Source organism: Agelaius phoeniceus, chromosome 16 (assembly GCF_051311805.1).
Source record: "Agelaius phoeniceus isolate bAgePho1 chromosome 16, bAgePho1.hap1, whole genome shotgun sequence".
Classification (NCBI taxonomy): Eukaryota; Metazoa; Chordata; class Aves; order Passeriformes; family Icteridae; genus Agelaius; species Agelaius phoeniceus.
In genome coordinates this window covers 14,658,137-14,677,484 of record NC_135280.1, presented here as the reverse complement: position 1 = coordinate 14,677,484, position 19,348 = coordinate 14,658,137, and the positions used below count along the sequence as shown (strand labels likewise).

The 19,348-nt window shown below is 45.8% G+C and overlaps 1 protein-coding gene across 1 annotated transcript in view; it reads right to left on the bottom strand.

The window, feature by feature from the left end:
• Positions 1-19,348, bottom strand: part of DNAAF8 (dynein axonemal assembly factor 8) — a 103,517-nt gene that overhangs the window by 18,522 nt on the left and 65,647 nt on the right. The window contains exons 21-26 of the mRNA XM_077186946.1: positions 18,486-18,680; positions 16,685-17,011; positions 14,985-15,059; positions 13,048-13,101; positions 10,994-11,163; positions 2,850-3,045 (exon numbers count right to left, since the gene is read on the bottom strand). Coding sequence (XP_077043061.1) covers positions 2,850-3,045; positions 10,994-11,163; positions 13,048-13,101; positions 14,985-15,059; positions 16,685-17,011; positions 18,486-18,680 — 1,017 coding nt within the window. The remainder of the gene's footprint in view (positions 1-2,849; positions 3,046-10,993; positions 11,164-13,047; positions 13,102-14,984; positions 15,060-16,684; positions 17,012-18,485; positions 18,681-19,348) is intronic.

Below are 19,348 nucleotides of genomic sequence, written 5' to 3'. Positions count from 1 at the left end.
CATTTTTCTGTTCACCTCTGGTCAAGAAATGTAAATTAAGCCTGGAACAGTCAGAGAAATGACATGAGGATGGCTGGGGAAATGGAGAATCCTCTCAAGAGTTAAACCAGACCTTGGCTTGTTTGACCCAACATGACCCAAAGCTGAGAAACAAATCTGATTTCTGAGAAACACTTCAGGGTAGGAAAGGTCAGAGGTGTAAAAGAGCTACTTAAAATAAAGTCCAGAGAATGGCACAGGAACAAATGGGCACAAAGTGTATGTGGCTATATTTAAGTTTGAAAATGTAAGAAGACTTTTAGCTCTCAAAGCTCAGTGACATCCATTCAGTTGGGGTGGGTGCTCATGGAAGGGCAAACGTGATGGGGCTGTCTGGGAGGGAATTAACTGAACTCAGGGACTCGAGAGGTCCCTCCAGGCTCAGCAGCTGAATATTTCCCTATAAAGCAACAGTGTTATAAAGCATTACTCAGAATGTTTGGAGATTTGTGGATGGAAAATATTAGAGAGTGAAAAGCTATTTCTATTGGAAATAGAATAGACTGTCAATGTGCTGGCACAGATCCATGCTCCTGGGATACCAATATCCTCTGAAATATTCCCACCTTTGAGGCTGCCCATTCAAAGGGTCCCACCTGAGAGCACTCAGCCCTGCTGGAGCACCATAATTCCAGGGTTTGTATAGCCAGAGCCCTTAAGGCAGCAGTTTACAATCCTGAGGTTGTGTTAAATCCCAGTGTATGAGCTGGGCTGGATCCTTTCTATAGCTCCACACCAAACCTCCTGTGCTTCCATCATTGGTGCCATTCCAGAGAACACAAATGCTCCCAAATGAGCCTTTTACTCTCACTTTGCTCAAGGTACAAGACAGTGTAGGGTGCACATGTAAGAGCTCTTTGGATGCAGGAAAAAGCACAAAAAGCACAGTCCAATGACTTCCCCAGCCCAGAGGAGATGGGAGGGTCCAGGTTCACCTCTGCAGCTCAGCCCTACAGGATTAAAGCTGCATTTCTTGGTTCACCAGTCTCCCTGGAACCCCATCTTCATCTAAATTGCATTTCCTTTGTCACTTTGGGAGGAAATAGTAGGAATTTGCTCTGCTTCAGCCATTAATTGAAGTTCTTCCTCAGCTGGAGCAAAACCAGGAAAGCCTGGTATTCCCTGCTAGGAAAGGAGGACGGGCTTGCACAGTCCCCCAGTTACTCACTGAAGGCTCTTCCAGCTTAACTGTGATGGAGGAAAAGCTCTGGGAGGTGCAGGGGGTTGGGAACACTCCTTTGCTCATGGATAGGTGGCTCCAGGGCAGAGCAGCTGGGCAGATCCATCAGAGTTAGCTCCAGCTGCATCCCTGTTCCTGCAATGAGTGCAGGGGGGCTCTGTGGGCCAGCCCTGCAGCTGGGTCCTGCCAGGGCACAGAGGGCAGGGCCAGCTCTGGGCACAGCTCAGAGCAACCTCAGGTCCCAGCCCAGGGGCCTGAAGGGGGTCAGAACATCCAAGGATCTCTCCTCTCCCACAGGGAGCTCCCTGTAACTCCCAACAGGAATGGGATGAGACTCAGCTCCCCTTGCTCATTTTCACTGAGATTTGCTGGGGATGCTCCAGCTGTAGCAAACATCTGAAATTTGGGATGTTTATTACCCATTCTTAGCCATGCCTGAGGAGTTTCAGAGCAATCTGGATACACAATCCATTCATTCATCTCAAGAGCAAGAGAAGCAGGGGCTGACAATGGAAAAGTATTGGCTGGAGAGCCCTGATTGGTTCTTTTTGTTTGTTTTGGTTTTGGTTTTTTTTTTTTTTTCTTTTTGGTACATGTAGATCCTACCCTTCAGTCACTCCCACAAATCCTGTGGGATCTCTCCTGAGATCCCAAGTCCTCAGGTTCTGCAGCAAGGGCTTGGTTCTCTCTCCCAAGCTGTAGCTCCTTCCCTCCCTGCCAGTTCTCAGCAGCCCACCTGACATGGATGGAAATAGGGAGTGACTTCACAGCCCAGGCACAATGGGAAATGCCAAAAAATCCAATGGATCTTGTCAGGAAAGTTCCTCTGGGACTCTGGGCACACAGTGCCTGCCAGCTCACCTGAGTTTACAGAAATTATTGCTTTATTTTTTTATATTCCTTTAAGTATTAGAGCAAAATCAGTGCAACACTGAGGAGAAACACAGGCAGGGAGCTACCAACCCTTAATTCCAAATGTGAATTTTGGAATGACATCCTTCCCTCCTTGTGGCAATGATGTTGGGCTCTCCAGAGGCTGCTCTCTCCAGGGATATTAATTCCAAGGGTGCTGCCTTGCCCTGTGCCTCTGCCCCTGTGCCAGCTGCAAAGAGCCTTTCCAGAGGGGAAGCAGCTGAGTTTCCCTGCTTGCCTCAGCAGGTTTGGGTCACCTCTGTCCTGCCAGCCCTCAGCACTGTGAGAGGTTACAGGATGTGCTGGAGTCTTTAGGAAATCTTGGAGCTGGCCAATGGGTAATGGAGACATCAGGAAGGGACACACAGGCAGGGAAGACAGATGGGTTCTTGGGAATAATTCCAAAATAACCAAGCTAAAAGTACAAAATGACCAAGCAAGGAAGAGATCAAAGGAAATCTGTTCTGATAAAGCCAGAGCTGGGGCTGCTCTGGGAGGAAGCCTTTTGGAATTTATCTTCTGGGAGAATATTTCATTGCTTGAGACACACTCAGCTCAGCCACCAAGAACACAGGGGAAGTTTCCTGGGGAATAATGTCCTGCAGTGCCTGCCAAGGCTGGATCTGTAGTGACAGATCTAGTGACAGGAGGGAACAAACATAATACATTGTCTAGTTGTGTATCTGAGCCTTTGGAGTTTTCTTTCACAAAAACCTACCATAAAATCCATTCTGGACTGTGCTGGTGCCATACTGAGCCCTCCAGAGGCGTGGATCCAGTGCCTGGGCCAGCTGAGGATCCTCTGGTCCCAGGAGATCCATCAGCTTCTTCACAGCATTGGGCCTCTGCAGGCACAGCACGAGGGCAGTGCCCGAGGTCAGGTAGGCACAGTGAGCTTCTACAGCAGCTGGATCCTGAGAGAAATCAGACATGAACAGGTCATGAGGAGCTGCTGAGCACTGGGAACATCCCAGCTTTCCTTTGGCTGGGAGGGAAAGTTGTGAGTAAGTAAATCTGCTGTTGCTCCCTGTTTTCTCTCCTCTTTAATACACTGCTGGTGTCACAGACATGTTTTATGGAAAATCCTTTCCTTAGCATTTTTCCTCCTGAGAAGCTGAGAGGCCTCAGGAACAAAATGTACCCAATGGTTATCTGCTGCTGTGGAATGCAACAGGTACATCTGGGATTGGGCTCATGTGGTTGTTTCTAATTAATGGCCAATCACAGCTGGCTCAGGCTCTCTGTCCGAGCCACAAGCCTTTGTTATCATTCTTCTTCTATTCTTAGCCAGCCTTTTGATGAACTCCTTTCTTCTATTCTTTTAGCATAGTTTTAATATAATATGTATAAGAAAATAATAAATCAGCCTTCTGAAACGTGGAGTGAGATCCTCATCTCTTCCCTCATCCTCAGACCCCTGTGAACACTGTCACACTGCTGGTGTACTAAAGATTCCAGAATCTAGAGTTCAGGCACCAAGCAGTGCCAATTTTGTGCCCATTTTGTGCCCATTTGTTCCTGTGCCATTAACTGGACTTTATTTTAAGTAGCTCTTTTACACCTCTGACCTTTCCTACCCTGAAGTGTTTCTCAGAAATCAGATTTGTTTCTCAGCTTTGGGTCAAATGAGCCAAGGTCTGGTTTAACTCTTGAGAGGATTCTCCATTTCCCCAGCCATCCTCATGTCATTTCTCTGACTGTTCCAGGCTCAATTTACATTTCTTGCCCAGAGGTGAACAGAAAAATGTTGTTCCACCAGCAGTGCCTTGTGCTAATTCTGATTTCCTTGGTCAGTCAGAGTTGCCAGTGTATTTGGGACCTGCATTATTGTCACTAAGTACATTTGTTTAACTAACCAGCAGCTCTTCCTGTGACATCCAGCAGGTCACAGGAGGGCTGTTCCTTCAGGGGGACATCTGGATCAGGAGGAAGCACAGGCACAAACAAGAACCAGGGTCATAAATACCCTGGGATGAGGAGCCACATTTTAATTCTTCAGCTGATGTAAAGGGATGGATCACAAACACCAGAGCTTTGTTTTTTGAATTCACAAATGGCAGGAACCCCACACACCCCCTGCTTCTCCTGAAGAGTGAACTCCTGGCACCAGTTGGGATCAGGATCTGCAGAATTTAAAAGCAGGAGGGTCAGACCAGGGGCTGCAAGAAATCAGTTTGTTCTCCTGGCCTTGTCTGATGCCCTTTGCTGCACAGCAGATTCCTCCACCTTTGCCTCTTTCCCAGGCACAGTCAGTTCAGCCCATGCCCACCCTAGGCAGAGCTGTGGGGGTCACAGCACCCTGGGATTTGTGCACTGGGGAAGGATGAGAGGAAATGACAGAACCAACCACTGCACTGGTGAGGAGAGGCTGCTCTGAGGGCTGGGGACAGACAGACTGACAGCTCTGGGACCCTGGGACAGGCAGCAGGGCTGGGGCAGGTGGGTGGCAGAGCTCTCTGGCCTTGATGATTGCTTTAATCAAGGAAAACCTTGGGAAGCCAGGCCTGCTGCAGATGTCTGGGCTGGACACAAGGTCAGGGTGCCCACAGCAGCTGCAGCTCTGCCTCTTCCTGCTCCTCCATCTGAATAACAGGGCAGGAGCATCCAGTTCTGCCTCTTCCTGCCCTTCCAGCTGAATAATGTGGCAGGAACATCCAGTTCTGCCTCTTCCTGCCCTTCCAGCTGAATAATGTGGCAGGAACATCCAGTTCTGCCTCTTCCTGCCCTTCCAGCTGAATAATGTGGCAGGAACATCCAGTTCTGCCTCTCCTGCCCCTCCATCTGAACAAGGTGGCAGGAACATCCAGCTGTGCCTCCCTGCACCCCACAGAGCAGCAGCCAGGGCTGGATGTTCTCTCCAGTTTGGAAAACAAGGGCATTTCCAGCTCCCTGCCAGAATCAACCCATAGCTGTTTATTTTTTTTCCCAGTTTTTGAGGAAATAAAAACAAGAGGGGAGGGAAACCAGCATTTGATTCAGCTGAATCACGTCATTCACAGAGGTTTTAATTCCTCTATTTTTTAATCTTCTAAAAGCAGCAGAGGATAGCAATTCTCTAGATAAAACATTTCCAAAAGCAAATCCTATCACTTCATTTAAAAATATGGAGATAAAACACTTCAAGGCCTCTCTACTTTTCTATCACGTGAAACCATTCAATGCCTTTGACCCAAATCTTCTCTCACTCCCTGCTCCTAAATTGCATCTCTGAGAAGTAGGTTATGAATTGACAACCACGGGCTCAAGCCTGATATTCCCTCCTCTTTGCAAAATATTTAATGAGAAAATCCCTCTGTGCTTAAATGGGTGAGGTATTTAGGGTTGGGTGTGGTGTTTGTCAGTGCTCTGCCCCCTGGGCACAGGGTCACAGCTGTCACTCAGGGGCTCTCTGGTGACAGCAGCTCTGCTTGTATGAGGATGAAGAATTTCAGCTTGTCACAGTGCACTGAGAAATGGTGACATTCATTCAGTTCTGTATAATACAAAATAATCCCTTCCTGCTCGAAAATTTTTGTTAGTTAAAAAAAATGGATTTAATCCACTTTTCTATGGGTTTTCTCTTTGGGCAATGAAAAACCAGTGATATTTTTCATGACAACTTTCAAAAGGACTGATAAAACATATCAATATTCATCCAGGTTGGAAACAGCTGCAAAGAAAACATTCAGTTTCTGTCAAACAGACCAGAATAAATGAAAGTATTTTGTTCCAGAGCTTCTAACCAGTAATTTTAGATCTAAATAACAAAACTCTTTTGTCTTTTGGTTGCTCCCCAGGAAATCCACAGGCTTGTGGTTGAAGATGATGTTGTTTCTAATGGTCACTGATGGTGCCAGGGAGCTTCTGGCAGCTCCTCTCACTCTTCACACCACTGCAGACTGCCAGCCTGCTGCTGCCTTCAGTCCCTCCATCCCCATCCTGCTGCACATCCCTGTGCAGCTGCCTGCAATTCAGGGAGCAGTTTCCTTGAGAGGAGGAAGTTCCAGCTGTGCCCTGGCCCGGGAGGACTGAGGGGATCAAAGAGCAGAGGAATTACCTGGCTGCATTTACTGCTGGAAGCACAGGATGGGGCTGGAGGGAACCCTGGAGTTCCTGAGCCCTGCTCTGGAAGCACAGGGTGGGGCTGGAGGGAACCCTGGAGTTCCTGAGCCCTGCTCTGGAAGCACAGGATGGGGCTGGAGGGAACCCTGGAGTTCCTGAATCCTGCTCTGGAAGCACAGGGTGGGGCTGGAGGGAACCCTGGAGTTCCTGAGCCCAGTCCCTGCTGCTGCAGGGAATCCCCTGTGGCTGCTCAAGTCTGGCCAGTGAGAGAAAGTCAGATAAACTTTCCCCAGCCTTGTCCTGGGGGAGCTTGAGAAAGCTCAGAGAAAGAATTAAAATAATCCTTAATCTTCACAGCTGGTGTTTTGAACAGGTTGTTTCTTGTAAGATGTTTACAAAAAAGGTGCTGTTGCTAATTAGCCAATGGTGTGAGAGGTGTTGATGAGGACCAATCAAGTCCAGCTGTATCCTGTCTATAAAAATAATGTGGTGTATAATAAACTAGGCATTTGCCTTCTGAGACTTGGAGTCTGTATATTGCTTTATTCACCTGTCCTCAATACAACAGCAACAATCCCCCACAGCAATATCAGGCCCCAGTGGAAAAAGAAAGCCCAAGCTGCCAATCTGCAGAGGCTGGGGTCTGCTGGATGAGCCCTGAAGGGAGGGAGATCCAGCAGAGCCCCCTGGGAACAGGCTCTCCTTGCTGGCTGAGCACCAGCAGGTCAGGCTGGAAGCTGGGGAGACAATGTCAGCTCTGTTTACATGACCTTTACTTTCTGTAATCATTACTAAAGTGCAGATAAAACATCTTGTTGTGGCTCCTGTGACTTGATAACCTCAGCAAAGAGCAGAGCAGGTGTTTTTTCTCATGCTCCAAAGGCCACATGCCTCTCTGAGCTCAGGGGGACTATTTCAGTTGGAGAAGCAATCACGGAGCTGAGCTGCTGCTGCCAAGGTTATTTGTCAAGTGTATGTAAATAATACATTAGAAAGGAAAAGGAGATGTGAGGTTGTCTTGCTTGCAGTGAATAAACCCAGATTTGCTCTCAAAACACAACAAACCAGCACTTGGGAGTGCTTGGGGGTTCTCTAGAGATGGATTTTAGAGCATGCTCCAGGTGAAGTGAAAAGAAGCCCTGGACAGAACTTCTAGCAGGGACAGACACCCTGGCTCCATCTTCTTCAGCAGGATATTTCATCATCTCATCAGTCCAAATAAATATCTGCAAGGGCATCAGGGGATAGTGCCAGGCTCTCTCCAGCAGTGCCCAGTGACAGGACAAGCAGTAATGGCCAGAAATTAAAACACAAGAAATTCCACCTCCACCTGAGGAAGAACTTCCTTCCATGGAGGGTGGCAGAGCTGTGGAACAGTCACCCAGGGAGGGCTTGGAGTCTCCCCCTCTGGAGACATCCCAAACCACTGGATATATCCCTGTGGCTATAGGGATCCTGCCCTGGCAGGGGGTGGGGCTGGGTCATCTCCAGAGGTCACAATCCAAACCCCGGATTATCCCAACTGGGAATCTGTGACCTGCTAAATGTCAGCAATTTGCCCCCATTTTAGGAGCCTCATTTGAAGCCCACCATTGCACCCCTTTGTGCCATGGGCTGAGGAGAAAATCCATCATAAACATTCCTCCCATCCAAAAGCTGTCCATGGAATTTAGCTGGAACAAACAGCCCTGCCTCCATGGCTGCCATTGAGCCACTTACCCACTGGATTTTGCAAATAACCCAGTCCCTGGAGCCTGCTCAGGCTTTTTCCAAATCTCCCTACTTATCTGGGGAGCTCAGCCTTTCCCACCCCTTCCCAGTGTGAGCCATTCCTGCTGCTCTGAAAAGGAGCAGGGCCCCTGCACAGCAGAAAGCATTTCCCACTGTCTGCTCCCCTTCAGCAAAGGCAGACTGTTCTCTCTCTGCTTCCTCACTTTCAAACCCTGCTTTTTTCCTCATGAACAGTCTGTAATTTTTATCCTCATTAGTCACCAGCTTTTCAAGGCAACTGAATCAATGCTCAACAGCTGCTCTGGTGTGTTGGAGAACTCCAAAAACAAGGAAATTTTCAGGAAACAACCTCTCCTCCCATTTACCCCTCAGGCATCTGCATTGCTTCCTGAGGATATTTGAGGTTTTTAAGATGTTTTCTGTTTCAGATGATCAAAAAGGCATTTTGTCTTTAGGTCTGTGATTAAATAACATTGGGAAGCACATGCCCATCAACCCTCATGTCCATTATATCTCTCTTGCCAGTGTGAATATTTCAAACTCAGATGCCTGTGCTCACTGCTACCATGCAGAAGGTATTAATTGTTCCAGAGCACTGCCTTGTGCATGTGCCTGTTTTCTTCTGGAAGTCTCTACCAAGAATTTCTATGAGACAATGTTATAAACTTTCCAAACTTAACCCAAGTGCAATATCAATTATAAATGTTTGTTTTTTATAAAGTCAAGTGGTTAAAGGTCTTCAGGAAAGCAATCAAATAACACAGATTGTTTTTCCCTAAGGGAAGTAAAAAAATAATAATCCAACTCCTCTCAAATGCCCAGAGTTCAGCTCCCTGGCTGTCACAGTATCCTTACATTCAGGGTACATCAGGTTGAGGAAAGAAAAGGTTTCTAATGCCATGAAAGAGCAGAAACAAACATCTATTTTTAGCTAATCAACCCCACAATGCCTTAAGATTTAAGAACCCTCTTTATTGCCTATTAGACATGAGCAAGGACAATTTCCTCTCCTTGCAGGGGATTTTTACAGCCTGGCTCCCAGGGTTCAGCTGTGTCTGCAATGCAATCTCAGGTAACAGCACCCCAGAGATGTGCATTCCCTGGCAGGCAGGAGGCTGTCCCAACTTTAACCACATGGAATAAAGCCAGGCACACGTGCTCCCTGGATGTGCCCTACCTGGAATGACCTGGGGCAAGGAACAGAGTGTTGGGAAGGTTGAAAAGTGTGACAAGAAAGTCTCACAGATATGTGTATGCTTGGCAGAAAGATTTTTGAATGTAAAATCTGAAGAAGGAATAGAGATGGAAGCAAGTTTTGATCTAGAAGAAAAAAATTCCTGAGCCAGTCTCACTGGATAACCAAGGAGGCAAAGGGTGTGTTAGTTAGAAGGGGTTTTTATGGCTTAGAGCAAAGGATAAACCCACCCCAAACAAGATGTTTTTACCAAGCACAAAGAGAGCACAGGCAAACAAGGCAGCAAAGTTGCAAGTAGAAAAAAGGTCTCAGAATTTTCCACTGCAAGAAAACTGAAAAACAACTTCTAGCTTAAACTGTAATATACTAACTTTGAGTGATTGGAAAATAGTAAATATGGTAATTATAGTAGTTATGATAGGCTATAGATAAAAGTTAAGGTATAGATTGGTTCTACTATACTAAGATGCTCAGCAAAGAAAAGTAAATAATGCATTGTAACCAAAAGAAAAGTCTATAATGCATTGTAACCAAAAGAAAAGTCTATAATGCATTGTAACCAAAACCAAAGTCTCTAATGCATTGTAACCAAAACCAAAGGGTCTCCAGGCCTGTCTGCAGCTGGGGCTGACAGCTGTGGGCACAGCTCTGTCACCCACGACCCTGCACTGCTGTAACATCTTGGATACAATAAAGTGCATCTTGGATACAATAAACTGCATTTTGCAGAGCTGCCTGGAGTCCTGCATCTCTCATTCAGGCTCTTACATCAGAGCACACCTGTTTGGCAGAGCTGAACAGACTCCTGAGAGGTCTGTACTGCCCACATCCTCCCCAAAGTTTCGTTTGGGAGAAACCAGGGCTGTCTTTATGGCCTGTGATAAAAGCAGCCCTCAGCTCTCTCTGTGCTGATGTGGTGCAGATCTGATTGTTTCATGTGAAATACAAAGCTGTGTTTGATCTCAGGTACATACAGACAATGTGTGTATTTGTGATTGTAATATGTGTGGAAACGGACCATGGGACAGTTATAAAGATGAATTCTAATAATAACTGAGGAAAGTAAAGCATGGAAGAAGGTCTTTGAACCTATCTTTTGTTCACAATTAACCTTTATAAGTCTTAAATTGATTTAGGAGCATTTGAATTAAAGATGTTGCTTTGTGACAGGAACTTTCTTCTTGTAGTTAAGCCTTAAAGAGTTTTGCAATAATAACCTTTTGAAGTATAATTTTAGAATATTGCTTGTAGTAAGGATCTTTGAAAGTATAGCTGTAGAGTATATAAAAAGGAAACATGCTTTTCTCAAGCCTTAACAAAACAGAGAAAAGCAGCTTGACAAGGGAAGATGAACATCAACTCAAGGATTAATAGTTTTGACCAAGGGAAGCTGGACATCCCTGTTATGAGATTTACAGTCCTTGCAATCACAAGGTGGACCCATATCTGGAATCTGGACCTCACCAGATGGGATACTCCTTCCTTCTTTTGGAAACTGGACCACCACCATCTGGGGATGCTCCTTTTGGGATACATCCTGAGAAAAACTAAACCACAATAGTGTAGAGAATTGTGACGTAAAAATTGGGAATAGAAACTGCTGATGAGTAAAAATTGGAATAGAAACTGCTGAGAAAGCTGATGAGTACCCCTATACATACCTGTAAGCCTCAACTATGGGTGTGCAGTTGGAGGGAAAACTTCCCCCAGTGTACCCAGTGCTGTATTGCTCATACTTGATCATATTAATTACTAAATTGATTGCTGCTTGAATATTGGCCTAGTCAAGCTTCTCATTTATAACATTCCATACAGCCCTGAAATCCCAGCTGGGATCTGCTGGGCTTTTCAGGAATGGATTATCCCCAGCTCATCCCTTGCCTCCCTCCACTGACCTGCTGCAGCTCACAGGGCAGCAGAGAGGCAGCAGCAGCCGCTCCCAGCTCCAGGTGCTTCATCCCAACCACGCAGAATTTCTCCAGGTGCAGATCCCGGAGGATCCTGGGCAGCCCCCGGCTCCACACCCCAGGTTTGATCAGCAGCACCGTGCAGAGAAGCTGTGCCCCTGCAATAAACACAGAGGGGTTTGTTTACTGCCCTGGGCATGGGGAAATCCAGCAGGAAGTTCACAAAAATACCAAAAAAACGAGTCCATAAAAAGCCTAGGCATAGAGGATCATTTATTGATTTGGGTTCGCTTTGTTGGGTTTTTAGATGAAAAATGTATCTGAAACAGACCAAGCTTGGAGGTTTCTCCATCAAGGAAATCTGCTCCAGGTCCTACAAGTTCTTGTGGCAGCTCTGTCGGTAAGACTCAAACCTTTATATTACAGATTAATGTTTTAAGAGAGATAAAATATTCCCTTTTGCATTTTTCATGTGAACCATGGTGATTATGTGATGAGATCCTTGAGCAGCTCTTACATTCTTACTCTGGTGTTCTGTGTATTTTAGAGCTCTGTTTCAGAGAGGCACTGACAACCCTGACAGGTCCCAATTAATGTCATAAACCAATAATTAATTGAATTGTCTTTACCAAAATTGACATTCCAGAAAAAACTTTCTGCTTCTGACACAGCTCTCCCAGCAGAGCTGCCAGGAAGGTGCAGCACTATGAGGAGCAGAAAACAAACCAGACCAAGGAAGCTTTGCTGTCTGATGAAAATGGATTTAAAGGCAGAAAATACATAAATCCAGTTTTTAAATGACAGCATTTTCAAATTTTTAGTCTTGCTAAAGTACTTGATACCAAGAGTATAGTTAATATTTTATCCTTATAACATCTTCTGGAGATTTATTGGCAAGTGCAGTGTCAGAACCAGTCTGTGAGGCCCAGGAACTGCTGGTGCTGAACCACATCAATCAGCAGGAGCACAGGGGAACATCCTACAGGCTGCTGAGACTGATCCAAGCTGATCTGTTTGGGTACAAAACATGTCATTTTCTGTTTCTGTACACCCCAGTACTAATCACACAGATGTCAATGCAGTAAAGCATCCACAAGGCTCCCTCCAACTCAATGCTGTTATTTCCAGGTGACAAGCAGGGCATGGCACAGAAACACAGGATCAAAAATAAAAACCAAGATGATTTCCTCCCCACTTGATATGGAAACTTAACCCTTGTGCTGCAGGGAGCCCTCCTGTTACAGATGTGCTGTTTTCCTCACATCATTCCTGAACAGAAAGGTTCCATAGCAACAGCCTGGAAGTGCAGGGAGCTGCTGGGCTCCACCTCAGCAACCTCACCCCTGTGTGTTATGTAAGCACTCAGTGGCCTCCAGATGTTTTCCTCACCATCTGCTACGTTTTTGGGCAGATATTCTCATTATTCTGCTGTGTGACTCACTACCTGCTGCATATTTAGGGATTTTAGACACTTCAGGAGGATTGCCAGCTTGGTTTGGTCAGACACCTTGTCACCCAGAGCTGGCTTTCTCTCCTCAGCAATTACAAGTAACAAGAGAAAATACCACTAATTACCAATGGAACAATCTCTGCTGATCATGAATTAGCAGAGGGACCTGTTTGGCAACCTTCAAACCTGCCTGATTTCCAGTTCTGGCTGCTCAGAGCCTTTCCTGGTCTTTATTACATTTCTCTACTTTGTAATATTTTTAGATCCATTCCTCACAATCCTTTCCTTTTTGCCTCCCCCAAAAAATTATTACATAGGTTTTGATTTCATAGCCTAACTGTGAAAATAGAGTTTAGTTTATATGCTATTTATAGATAATAGTTCAGATAGGTGTGACTTCAAATAAGTGGGAACTCAAGCAGGTACCACATTTCCTGGCATGCTCAGAGTGCATCAGGCTGGATTCCAGCCTAAGAAAAATGTTGCTATCATCTTTTTTTGCTTATTTTGGGTTGTTACATGATTTAGTACAGATGATTTAGTTCCACCAAGTCCTTGTCAAAGGACATTTTCCCATTTGCTCTTCTCTCACCTGCTTGAAGGAAGGAAAACAGGGATTCTGCTCGGCACCTCCAGCTCTCACCCCCTACAGGAGAGAAGCAGATGTGAGTGAGTTTGGTGTGCTCTGAGACAATCTGAGAATTGTGCTATCATCTCTACATAAAGCAGCCAATATAACACACTGATGTTTTAGGGTGTTACACTGGGACATGGATGGATTGATTTCAGATGTCCTGGGGTACCCTGGGAGGGGTCACATTTCCCCCTTCTCTGGTAATGCCAGGAGCACAGGCTGAGCAGGGCTGCAGGTCCTAAATTGCTGAGTTTGCAGGGGTCCCCAGGACGAGGTGAGAGATGAGGAATCTGGCTTTATGTTCCCAGAAGGCTGATTTATTATTTTATGATATTATATTATATAAAAGAATGCTATACTAAAACTATACTAAAGAAAGAGAAAGGATACACACAGAAGGCTTAACAAGAATGACAATGAATAACTCATGACTGACTCCTCAGAGTCTGACACAGCTGATGGTGATTGGTCATTAAGTTAAAACAATTCACATGAAACCAATCAAACAATGACCAGTTGGTAAACAATGTCCAAACCACATTCCAAAGCAGCAAACACAGGAGAAGCAATCAGATAATTATTGTTTTCATTTTTCTCTGAGGCTTCTCAGCTTCCCAGGAGAAGAAATCCTGGCAAAGGGATTTTTCAGAAAATATGACAGTGACACTAAATCATGCTGGATCTTGGTTTCCTTTTCTGGGATTTCAGGGAGTAGTTAACAGTGTTTTTAAACCTGTCTGTGATCCTAATATTCCACAGTCAGGTCAGATGCTGCCCTGTTTCTGGTGTTTTGTTTGATGTTGTCTCAGAAACAAAGAGGTGCTGTGGATCCTGAGTGCTGCTGATAAAACCTCCCTGGCACTTCCCCAGGCAGCCAGGAGTGGCTGCTCCAGTGGTTCTCCAGGAGAGCAGAACAGGATGAAAGGAGTCTGGGGAATCAGAACTCAGGACAAAAGCCAACAGAGGAATGTTCCCTTCAGTCTAATGTAAAACCTGCAGAGACCTGGAGATGAGCACCATCAAGGCACTTCAGGCACATGAGAATTGAGAAGTTATCAAGGTCTAGAGCACAGTGAGGGGAATCCTGTATCAGACTGATAAAATACTTTCTTTTCCAGTGACTGGCAAATTTAGCCACTGTGACATGCAAGGTAAATTAGAAAAAACTAAAATCTGTTTGTCAAAACAGAATTACCTTTTTTTTTTTTGTATTACTGTCAAAAATCCATGTCTATCTACTTTCCATAGTTATGTACCTGGAAGGTATTTAGCCAAAGAGTTGATTTTTTTTTTTCCTAATGAGCCCTCTTTCTCTTTCCACATGTTTGTTGCAATAATAAGAGCACAGATAACAGGTGGAACCAGCCCTGAGGTCCTTGCCTTGTCTCATAAGTTTTTAGCCCATCCTCCCAGCACCAGCTTTTTTTCCTTAGTGCTGGAGTTACCTGAGAGGACTCTCAGCATCTGTGAATCCCATGGTGACCTGGGCAGAACTGGGATGTAAATGAGAGACATAGGAAATGCACCTTCTGCTCTGATTTCACCTCTCTAAAACATCATGAAAATTATCATTAAAATCATCATTTCTGGGATCTACACCTGAAAAAGGCTGCTAAAGAGCTGACATTAATTACTTTTCCAGCTGACCTTGCACACCATCCCTCAGCAGGTGCTTCTCAGGACTGTGGAGAGGAAATGTGACAATACTCACACCTTCCCCCAGCACCATGGGGACCCAGCTGGCCTTTCCTCCCCAACTGCCTGGCATGAGGATGTCCAACCAAATGTTTACTGATCCCATTTCAAAGGCTCTGACAGAGGACACACAATTCTTCAATCTATTTAAGAGTCTAAAATAACTTGGTTTTTTTTTCCAAGAGGCAGCTGGTGCCTACCTGTGGTCTTCCCTTCAGTCCTGGGGCTCCTGCCAGGTGGTGGTAGGAATTTCCCAGCAGGGCGGTGTTCTGCATCTGGAGAAGGAAGGACAGGAATTTTTATGGATTCAAGATGGGGAACCTTCAATGTCTGGGGCAGGAGGGTGACAAAAGTAATTTTATTTAGCAGGGCAGATGTTCAACCTGCTACAAAACATTCTTGAGCACAGAGGTCTCTCCATTCCTCCCACAACAATAAAAACACAAGGAAAAATGGAATTACCTTATAAAAGAGAGTGCAGGATGCTGAAGTTTGGCCTCACCTCTGCTCTTTTGTTCCTCACAGTGGCTTTGGTGCAAAAGGCTGGCACTGCCATTACAACCTCCCTCAATAAACTGAGCTCACAGCTCTGCTTTCCTCTTATCCTGCCTTTCCATCTCAAGATAACTTGAATTAAGGGCTGCAGTGCATGAACTCTTTAGAGTTTTAGCCACCACTTTGGGGTGTCTGATGCCTTCTCTTCTGAAGGTTCCTCTTCTTGCTCACCAGTCTCACAGAGGACACCCCCATAGTTCACTGACAAATCAAACTTGCTGTGAGCCTAAACCCAGGATCTTTTCCCAGACAAATCCTTCTTCATGGTATTCAGCAAAGCAAATTTGTTATTGCACACTCACAGGCACAGTGGGTTTGACACAAGTGGCTAAGTTTGTGTTGATGACAAAGGACTTTTCTTCCCCAAGGAAAGATAAAGGAAGGGCTGTAAATTCAAAGCACGAATGCACTTATGGGACTGCATCACTCCCCTTCAGCTGATCCATGGTGTTACCACAATCTTTGATTTCTCTCTGCTTCTGAGTAATCATAAAATCCCACAATGGCTTGGGTTGGAAGGGACCATCTTGTTCCAGCTCCCTGCCAGAAACTGTCAGGGCTCAGAACTGTTTCTCTCTGGGTGAGAGGAGTCAGGCAGCCCCAATTCTTCTCTGAACATTTCACATTAAAAGAAAACAGTGGGAGCTTGTATTCTGCTGCTCTAAACCATCCAGTATCAATAACCCCACAGTCTGCACAGTGATTTAGTTTTAAGAGGCATGGCTATACATTTCCTGCTACAGGAGGAAACTATCAAATTTACTGTGCTGAAAGATCGATGCTGGCACACATCACTGAACTCTGAGAAGCTTTTGACAGCAAAGGTCTCCATTCCTCTCTTCATTCTCCTCCAGGATAAAAAGAAATTCTCAAGAAATCCATTTTCTTACAGACTGGTCACACCTTCAATCTCCTTGAGCACAGGGCAAGGCTGAAGCATCAAGCTGCAAGTCTGGCACCACAATTAGGGGCCCATATTTAGGTGTGAGAGCTCTTGGGCTCTGTTCTTCAGGTTCTCTTACAGAAAGGGTTTAAAATGCATGGTATTATTTACTGATCCTGCCAATTGCTCTGATATCTAATTAGTACTTATGGACTACCTCAAGATCATCAGAAAGGGCACCAGCCATATTAATTAAAAAAGCCACCTTGCAGGTGACCTCAGCTGGCTCCTGCTGGGTTCATTGTCTCATCTTAATTCAGCCAAGCACAGAATTTACCCCCACATTATTACATTTTCCTGTGCCTAAGAAAACCCCCAGCACTGAATTCCTTTGCCCAAGCTCAATCAGCTCCTACACCCCCTAGAGCTGAGGAGAACACACACACTAAAATCATGCCTTACCTGTTACTAAATCTGCCTCTGTGAAGAAGAGGATGGCTTGTCTGAAGGTCACCTCTGGGGTCAAGGCCATGAGTGCCTGTGGGAGGCTGTCCCCTGTGCTGAGCTTGTCCCTGCCCTGTGTCCATCCCTGCAGGGCAGCTCCCAGGGCCTGGAAGGCGTCGATGCCGCGGAGCGCGCACACCAGGACGGGGCTGCACGTCAGCGTGCCCAGGCTGCTCTGCCAGTGAGTGTCCCCAGCCTCAAAAGGGGTCACCTCCCTAGCCTGGCACCAAGTCAGGTGGGGCAGCCACTTCAGGCCCAGCAGCTCGAGTCCTGAATCAGGCTCTGCTGCAAGCCAAGAAAAATGGTTTTAGCACCAGGCAGCAGCTTGTCTTTCATACAAGTTGTGCTTTCTTTTGGACACAAACATTTTATTTCACGTGGATTTTTTCCCTGCACAAGTTCCAATGCTGTTCTGACTTCTGTTTCATCCAGAATGGACTGTAATGCAAATCCAGGAATATACTGGGAAAACCCACGAGATGCAAATTCTAAGAAATGCCATTACAGTGAAGCACAAAAAAAGGGCTATCTGGGAAATCAACAGGGAGCCACAGGGAGCAAGTGCCATGATTTGATTAGAGAGCACAGCTAATGGAGGAGAGTGGAAAGGGAATCACTGAGAGTACACTGATAACAATGTGGCTTGGCACAGCATAATCCATAATTATGGATCCTTTAGTACCTCTCATAACACTTTAAGCAATGTTTAGCAGAATAACAAACTGCAGCAGAATGCTGACTTGTCTCTAAAGTAGTTTCAATGTTGTTGGGGTTGTAAAGTTGTCTTCTGACTATGTAGGAAGGTATTTAGGGATCAATCCAGGAGTGCTGGAAGTTTCTGTTGGCTCAGATCTCAGATACAGAACTTCACAGGATTTCAAGCAGTATTTCAACACAGTTTTGGGAGAGTCAGATACAGCACAGTGGAAGACAGGCAGACTCGAGCCCTTTGTGCCTACAGCTCCTGTGTTATCACACTTCAGTGCAACCTGCACATGAAATTACATAAATCCCTGCCCTGCCTAGGGCCTGACAGCCCTTTTCATGCACATGTGAGCAGCCAGTGTGGGGATCAATCCAGGAGTGCTGGAAGTTTCTGTTGGCTCAGATCTCAGATACAGAACTTCACAGGATTTCAAGCAGTATTTCAACACAGTTTTGGGAGAGTCAGATACAGCACAGTGGAAGACAGGCAGACTCGAGCCCTTTGTGCCTACAGCTCCTGTGTTATCACACTTCAGTGCAACCTGCACATGAAATTACATAAATCCCTGCCCTGCCTAGGGCCTGACAGCCCTTTTCATGCACATGTGAGCAGCCAGTGTGGGGACAGCCCCGCTGCTCCTCCCGCGGGGGAACCGGAGCGTGAGGCCGTGAGGGGCCTTGGTTCTGCTCACCAGGGCTGTCACTGCAGTCACAGAACAGAGCCTGGGACTGCCAAATTCCTGTCCCACTTCCAGCCCAGCCTCACCTCCCCCTGCTCAGGGAGGGACACAGTGCTCTGCGTTACATAAAAGCTCTGCAAGCCCAAGCACTACTTGGAACTCATTTGATGCTCTCTGAAGCAAATTATGCCCACCTGAGCTGTTTGTGACTGCCCATAACAAACCAAGAGAAATTCTTCAGCTCTTTAGGAGGGTAACAAAGAAACGCATTCTCCCTGAGGCCCCTTCACCACCTTTTCCATGATGTTCCTGCTGTGCTAAAAAGGATAAACTTTCCTGCCCAAGGTCTCCAGCCCTGCCCAGAGCTGGGTTACCTGCACTCTGAGGCTTTTCCCTGAGGGGGGGCAGCAGGATCTGCTGGAGGAGCTCCCCAGCACTCTTCAGGGCCTGCATCCCCACCAGTGTCAGCATCACCACTTGCTCCATGCCAGGCTCAGCAGCGAAAGCATGGTGGCACAGGAAATCCAGAGGGATGGGCTGGGGCTCTGGCACCGCGCTGAGGTCTCCTCCTGCCCATGGAGAGCATCAAAACAAAACTGTTATCCCATGAAAACACAGCTCAGGGTTTTTGCTGTGAAGGAATTGTATAAATCCCAAGCAGTGTTTCACTGTCTCCTCACACTGCAGCTCAGGAAAATCCTCCTGAAGGAGGAATATTAACACAGCAAAGCCCCTCTAATTAGTCCCAGTCCTTCCCTGGAATTATATTTTGCCGTGTAAAGCAAATACATTCCTTGTAATTTTGATATCCTTATTCACACCATTAGGCAGAGCTGATAGATCTATACCAAAATGATTTAAGGCACCAGTTTTGGGTTGATAACTAATGACTGACTTCACATTAAATCAATAGCTCATTTTGCTTTCCAGGACATTGCAGGGCACACAACTGGGAGCTAATCTGGGGACTGCTGTAACTCTGTGCTTCTATCCACAGTCCTGTTGGGAACAGCACAGCCTGGAGAATCCCTGGCCCATCAGAAAACCCTGTCTGTTCAATACTGATTCACTACATGATTATGTAAGCAATAAACATTTATTTACTTACTTATTCCTACATCATAACATTTCATAATGCTAGAGAATGGTGAATAACATGCATTTAATTTTCATTTTTCCTTAGGATTTAGAGTCACTTTGGTTTTGGAGAGCAATGTGTTTTAACTCAAAACCCTGG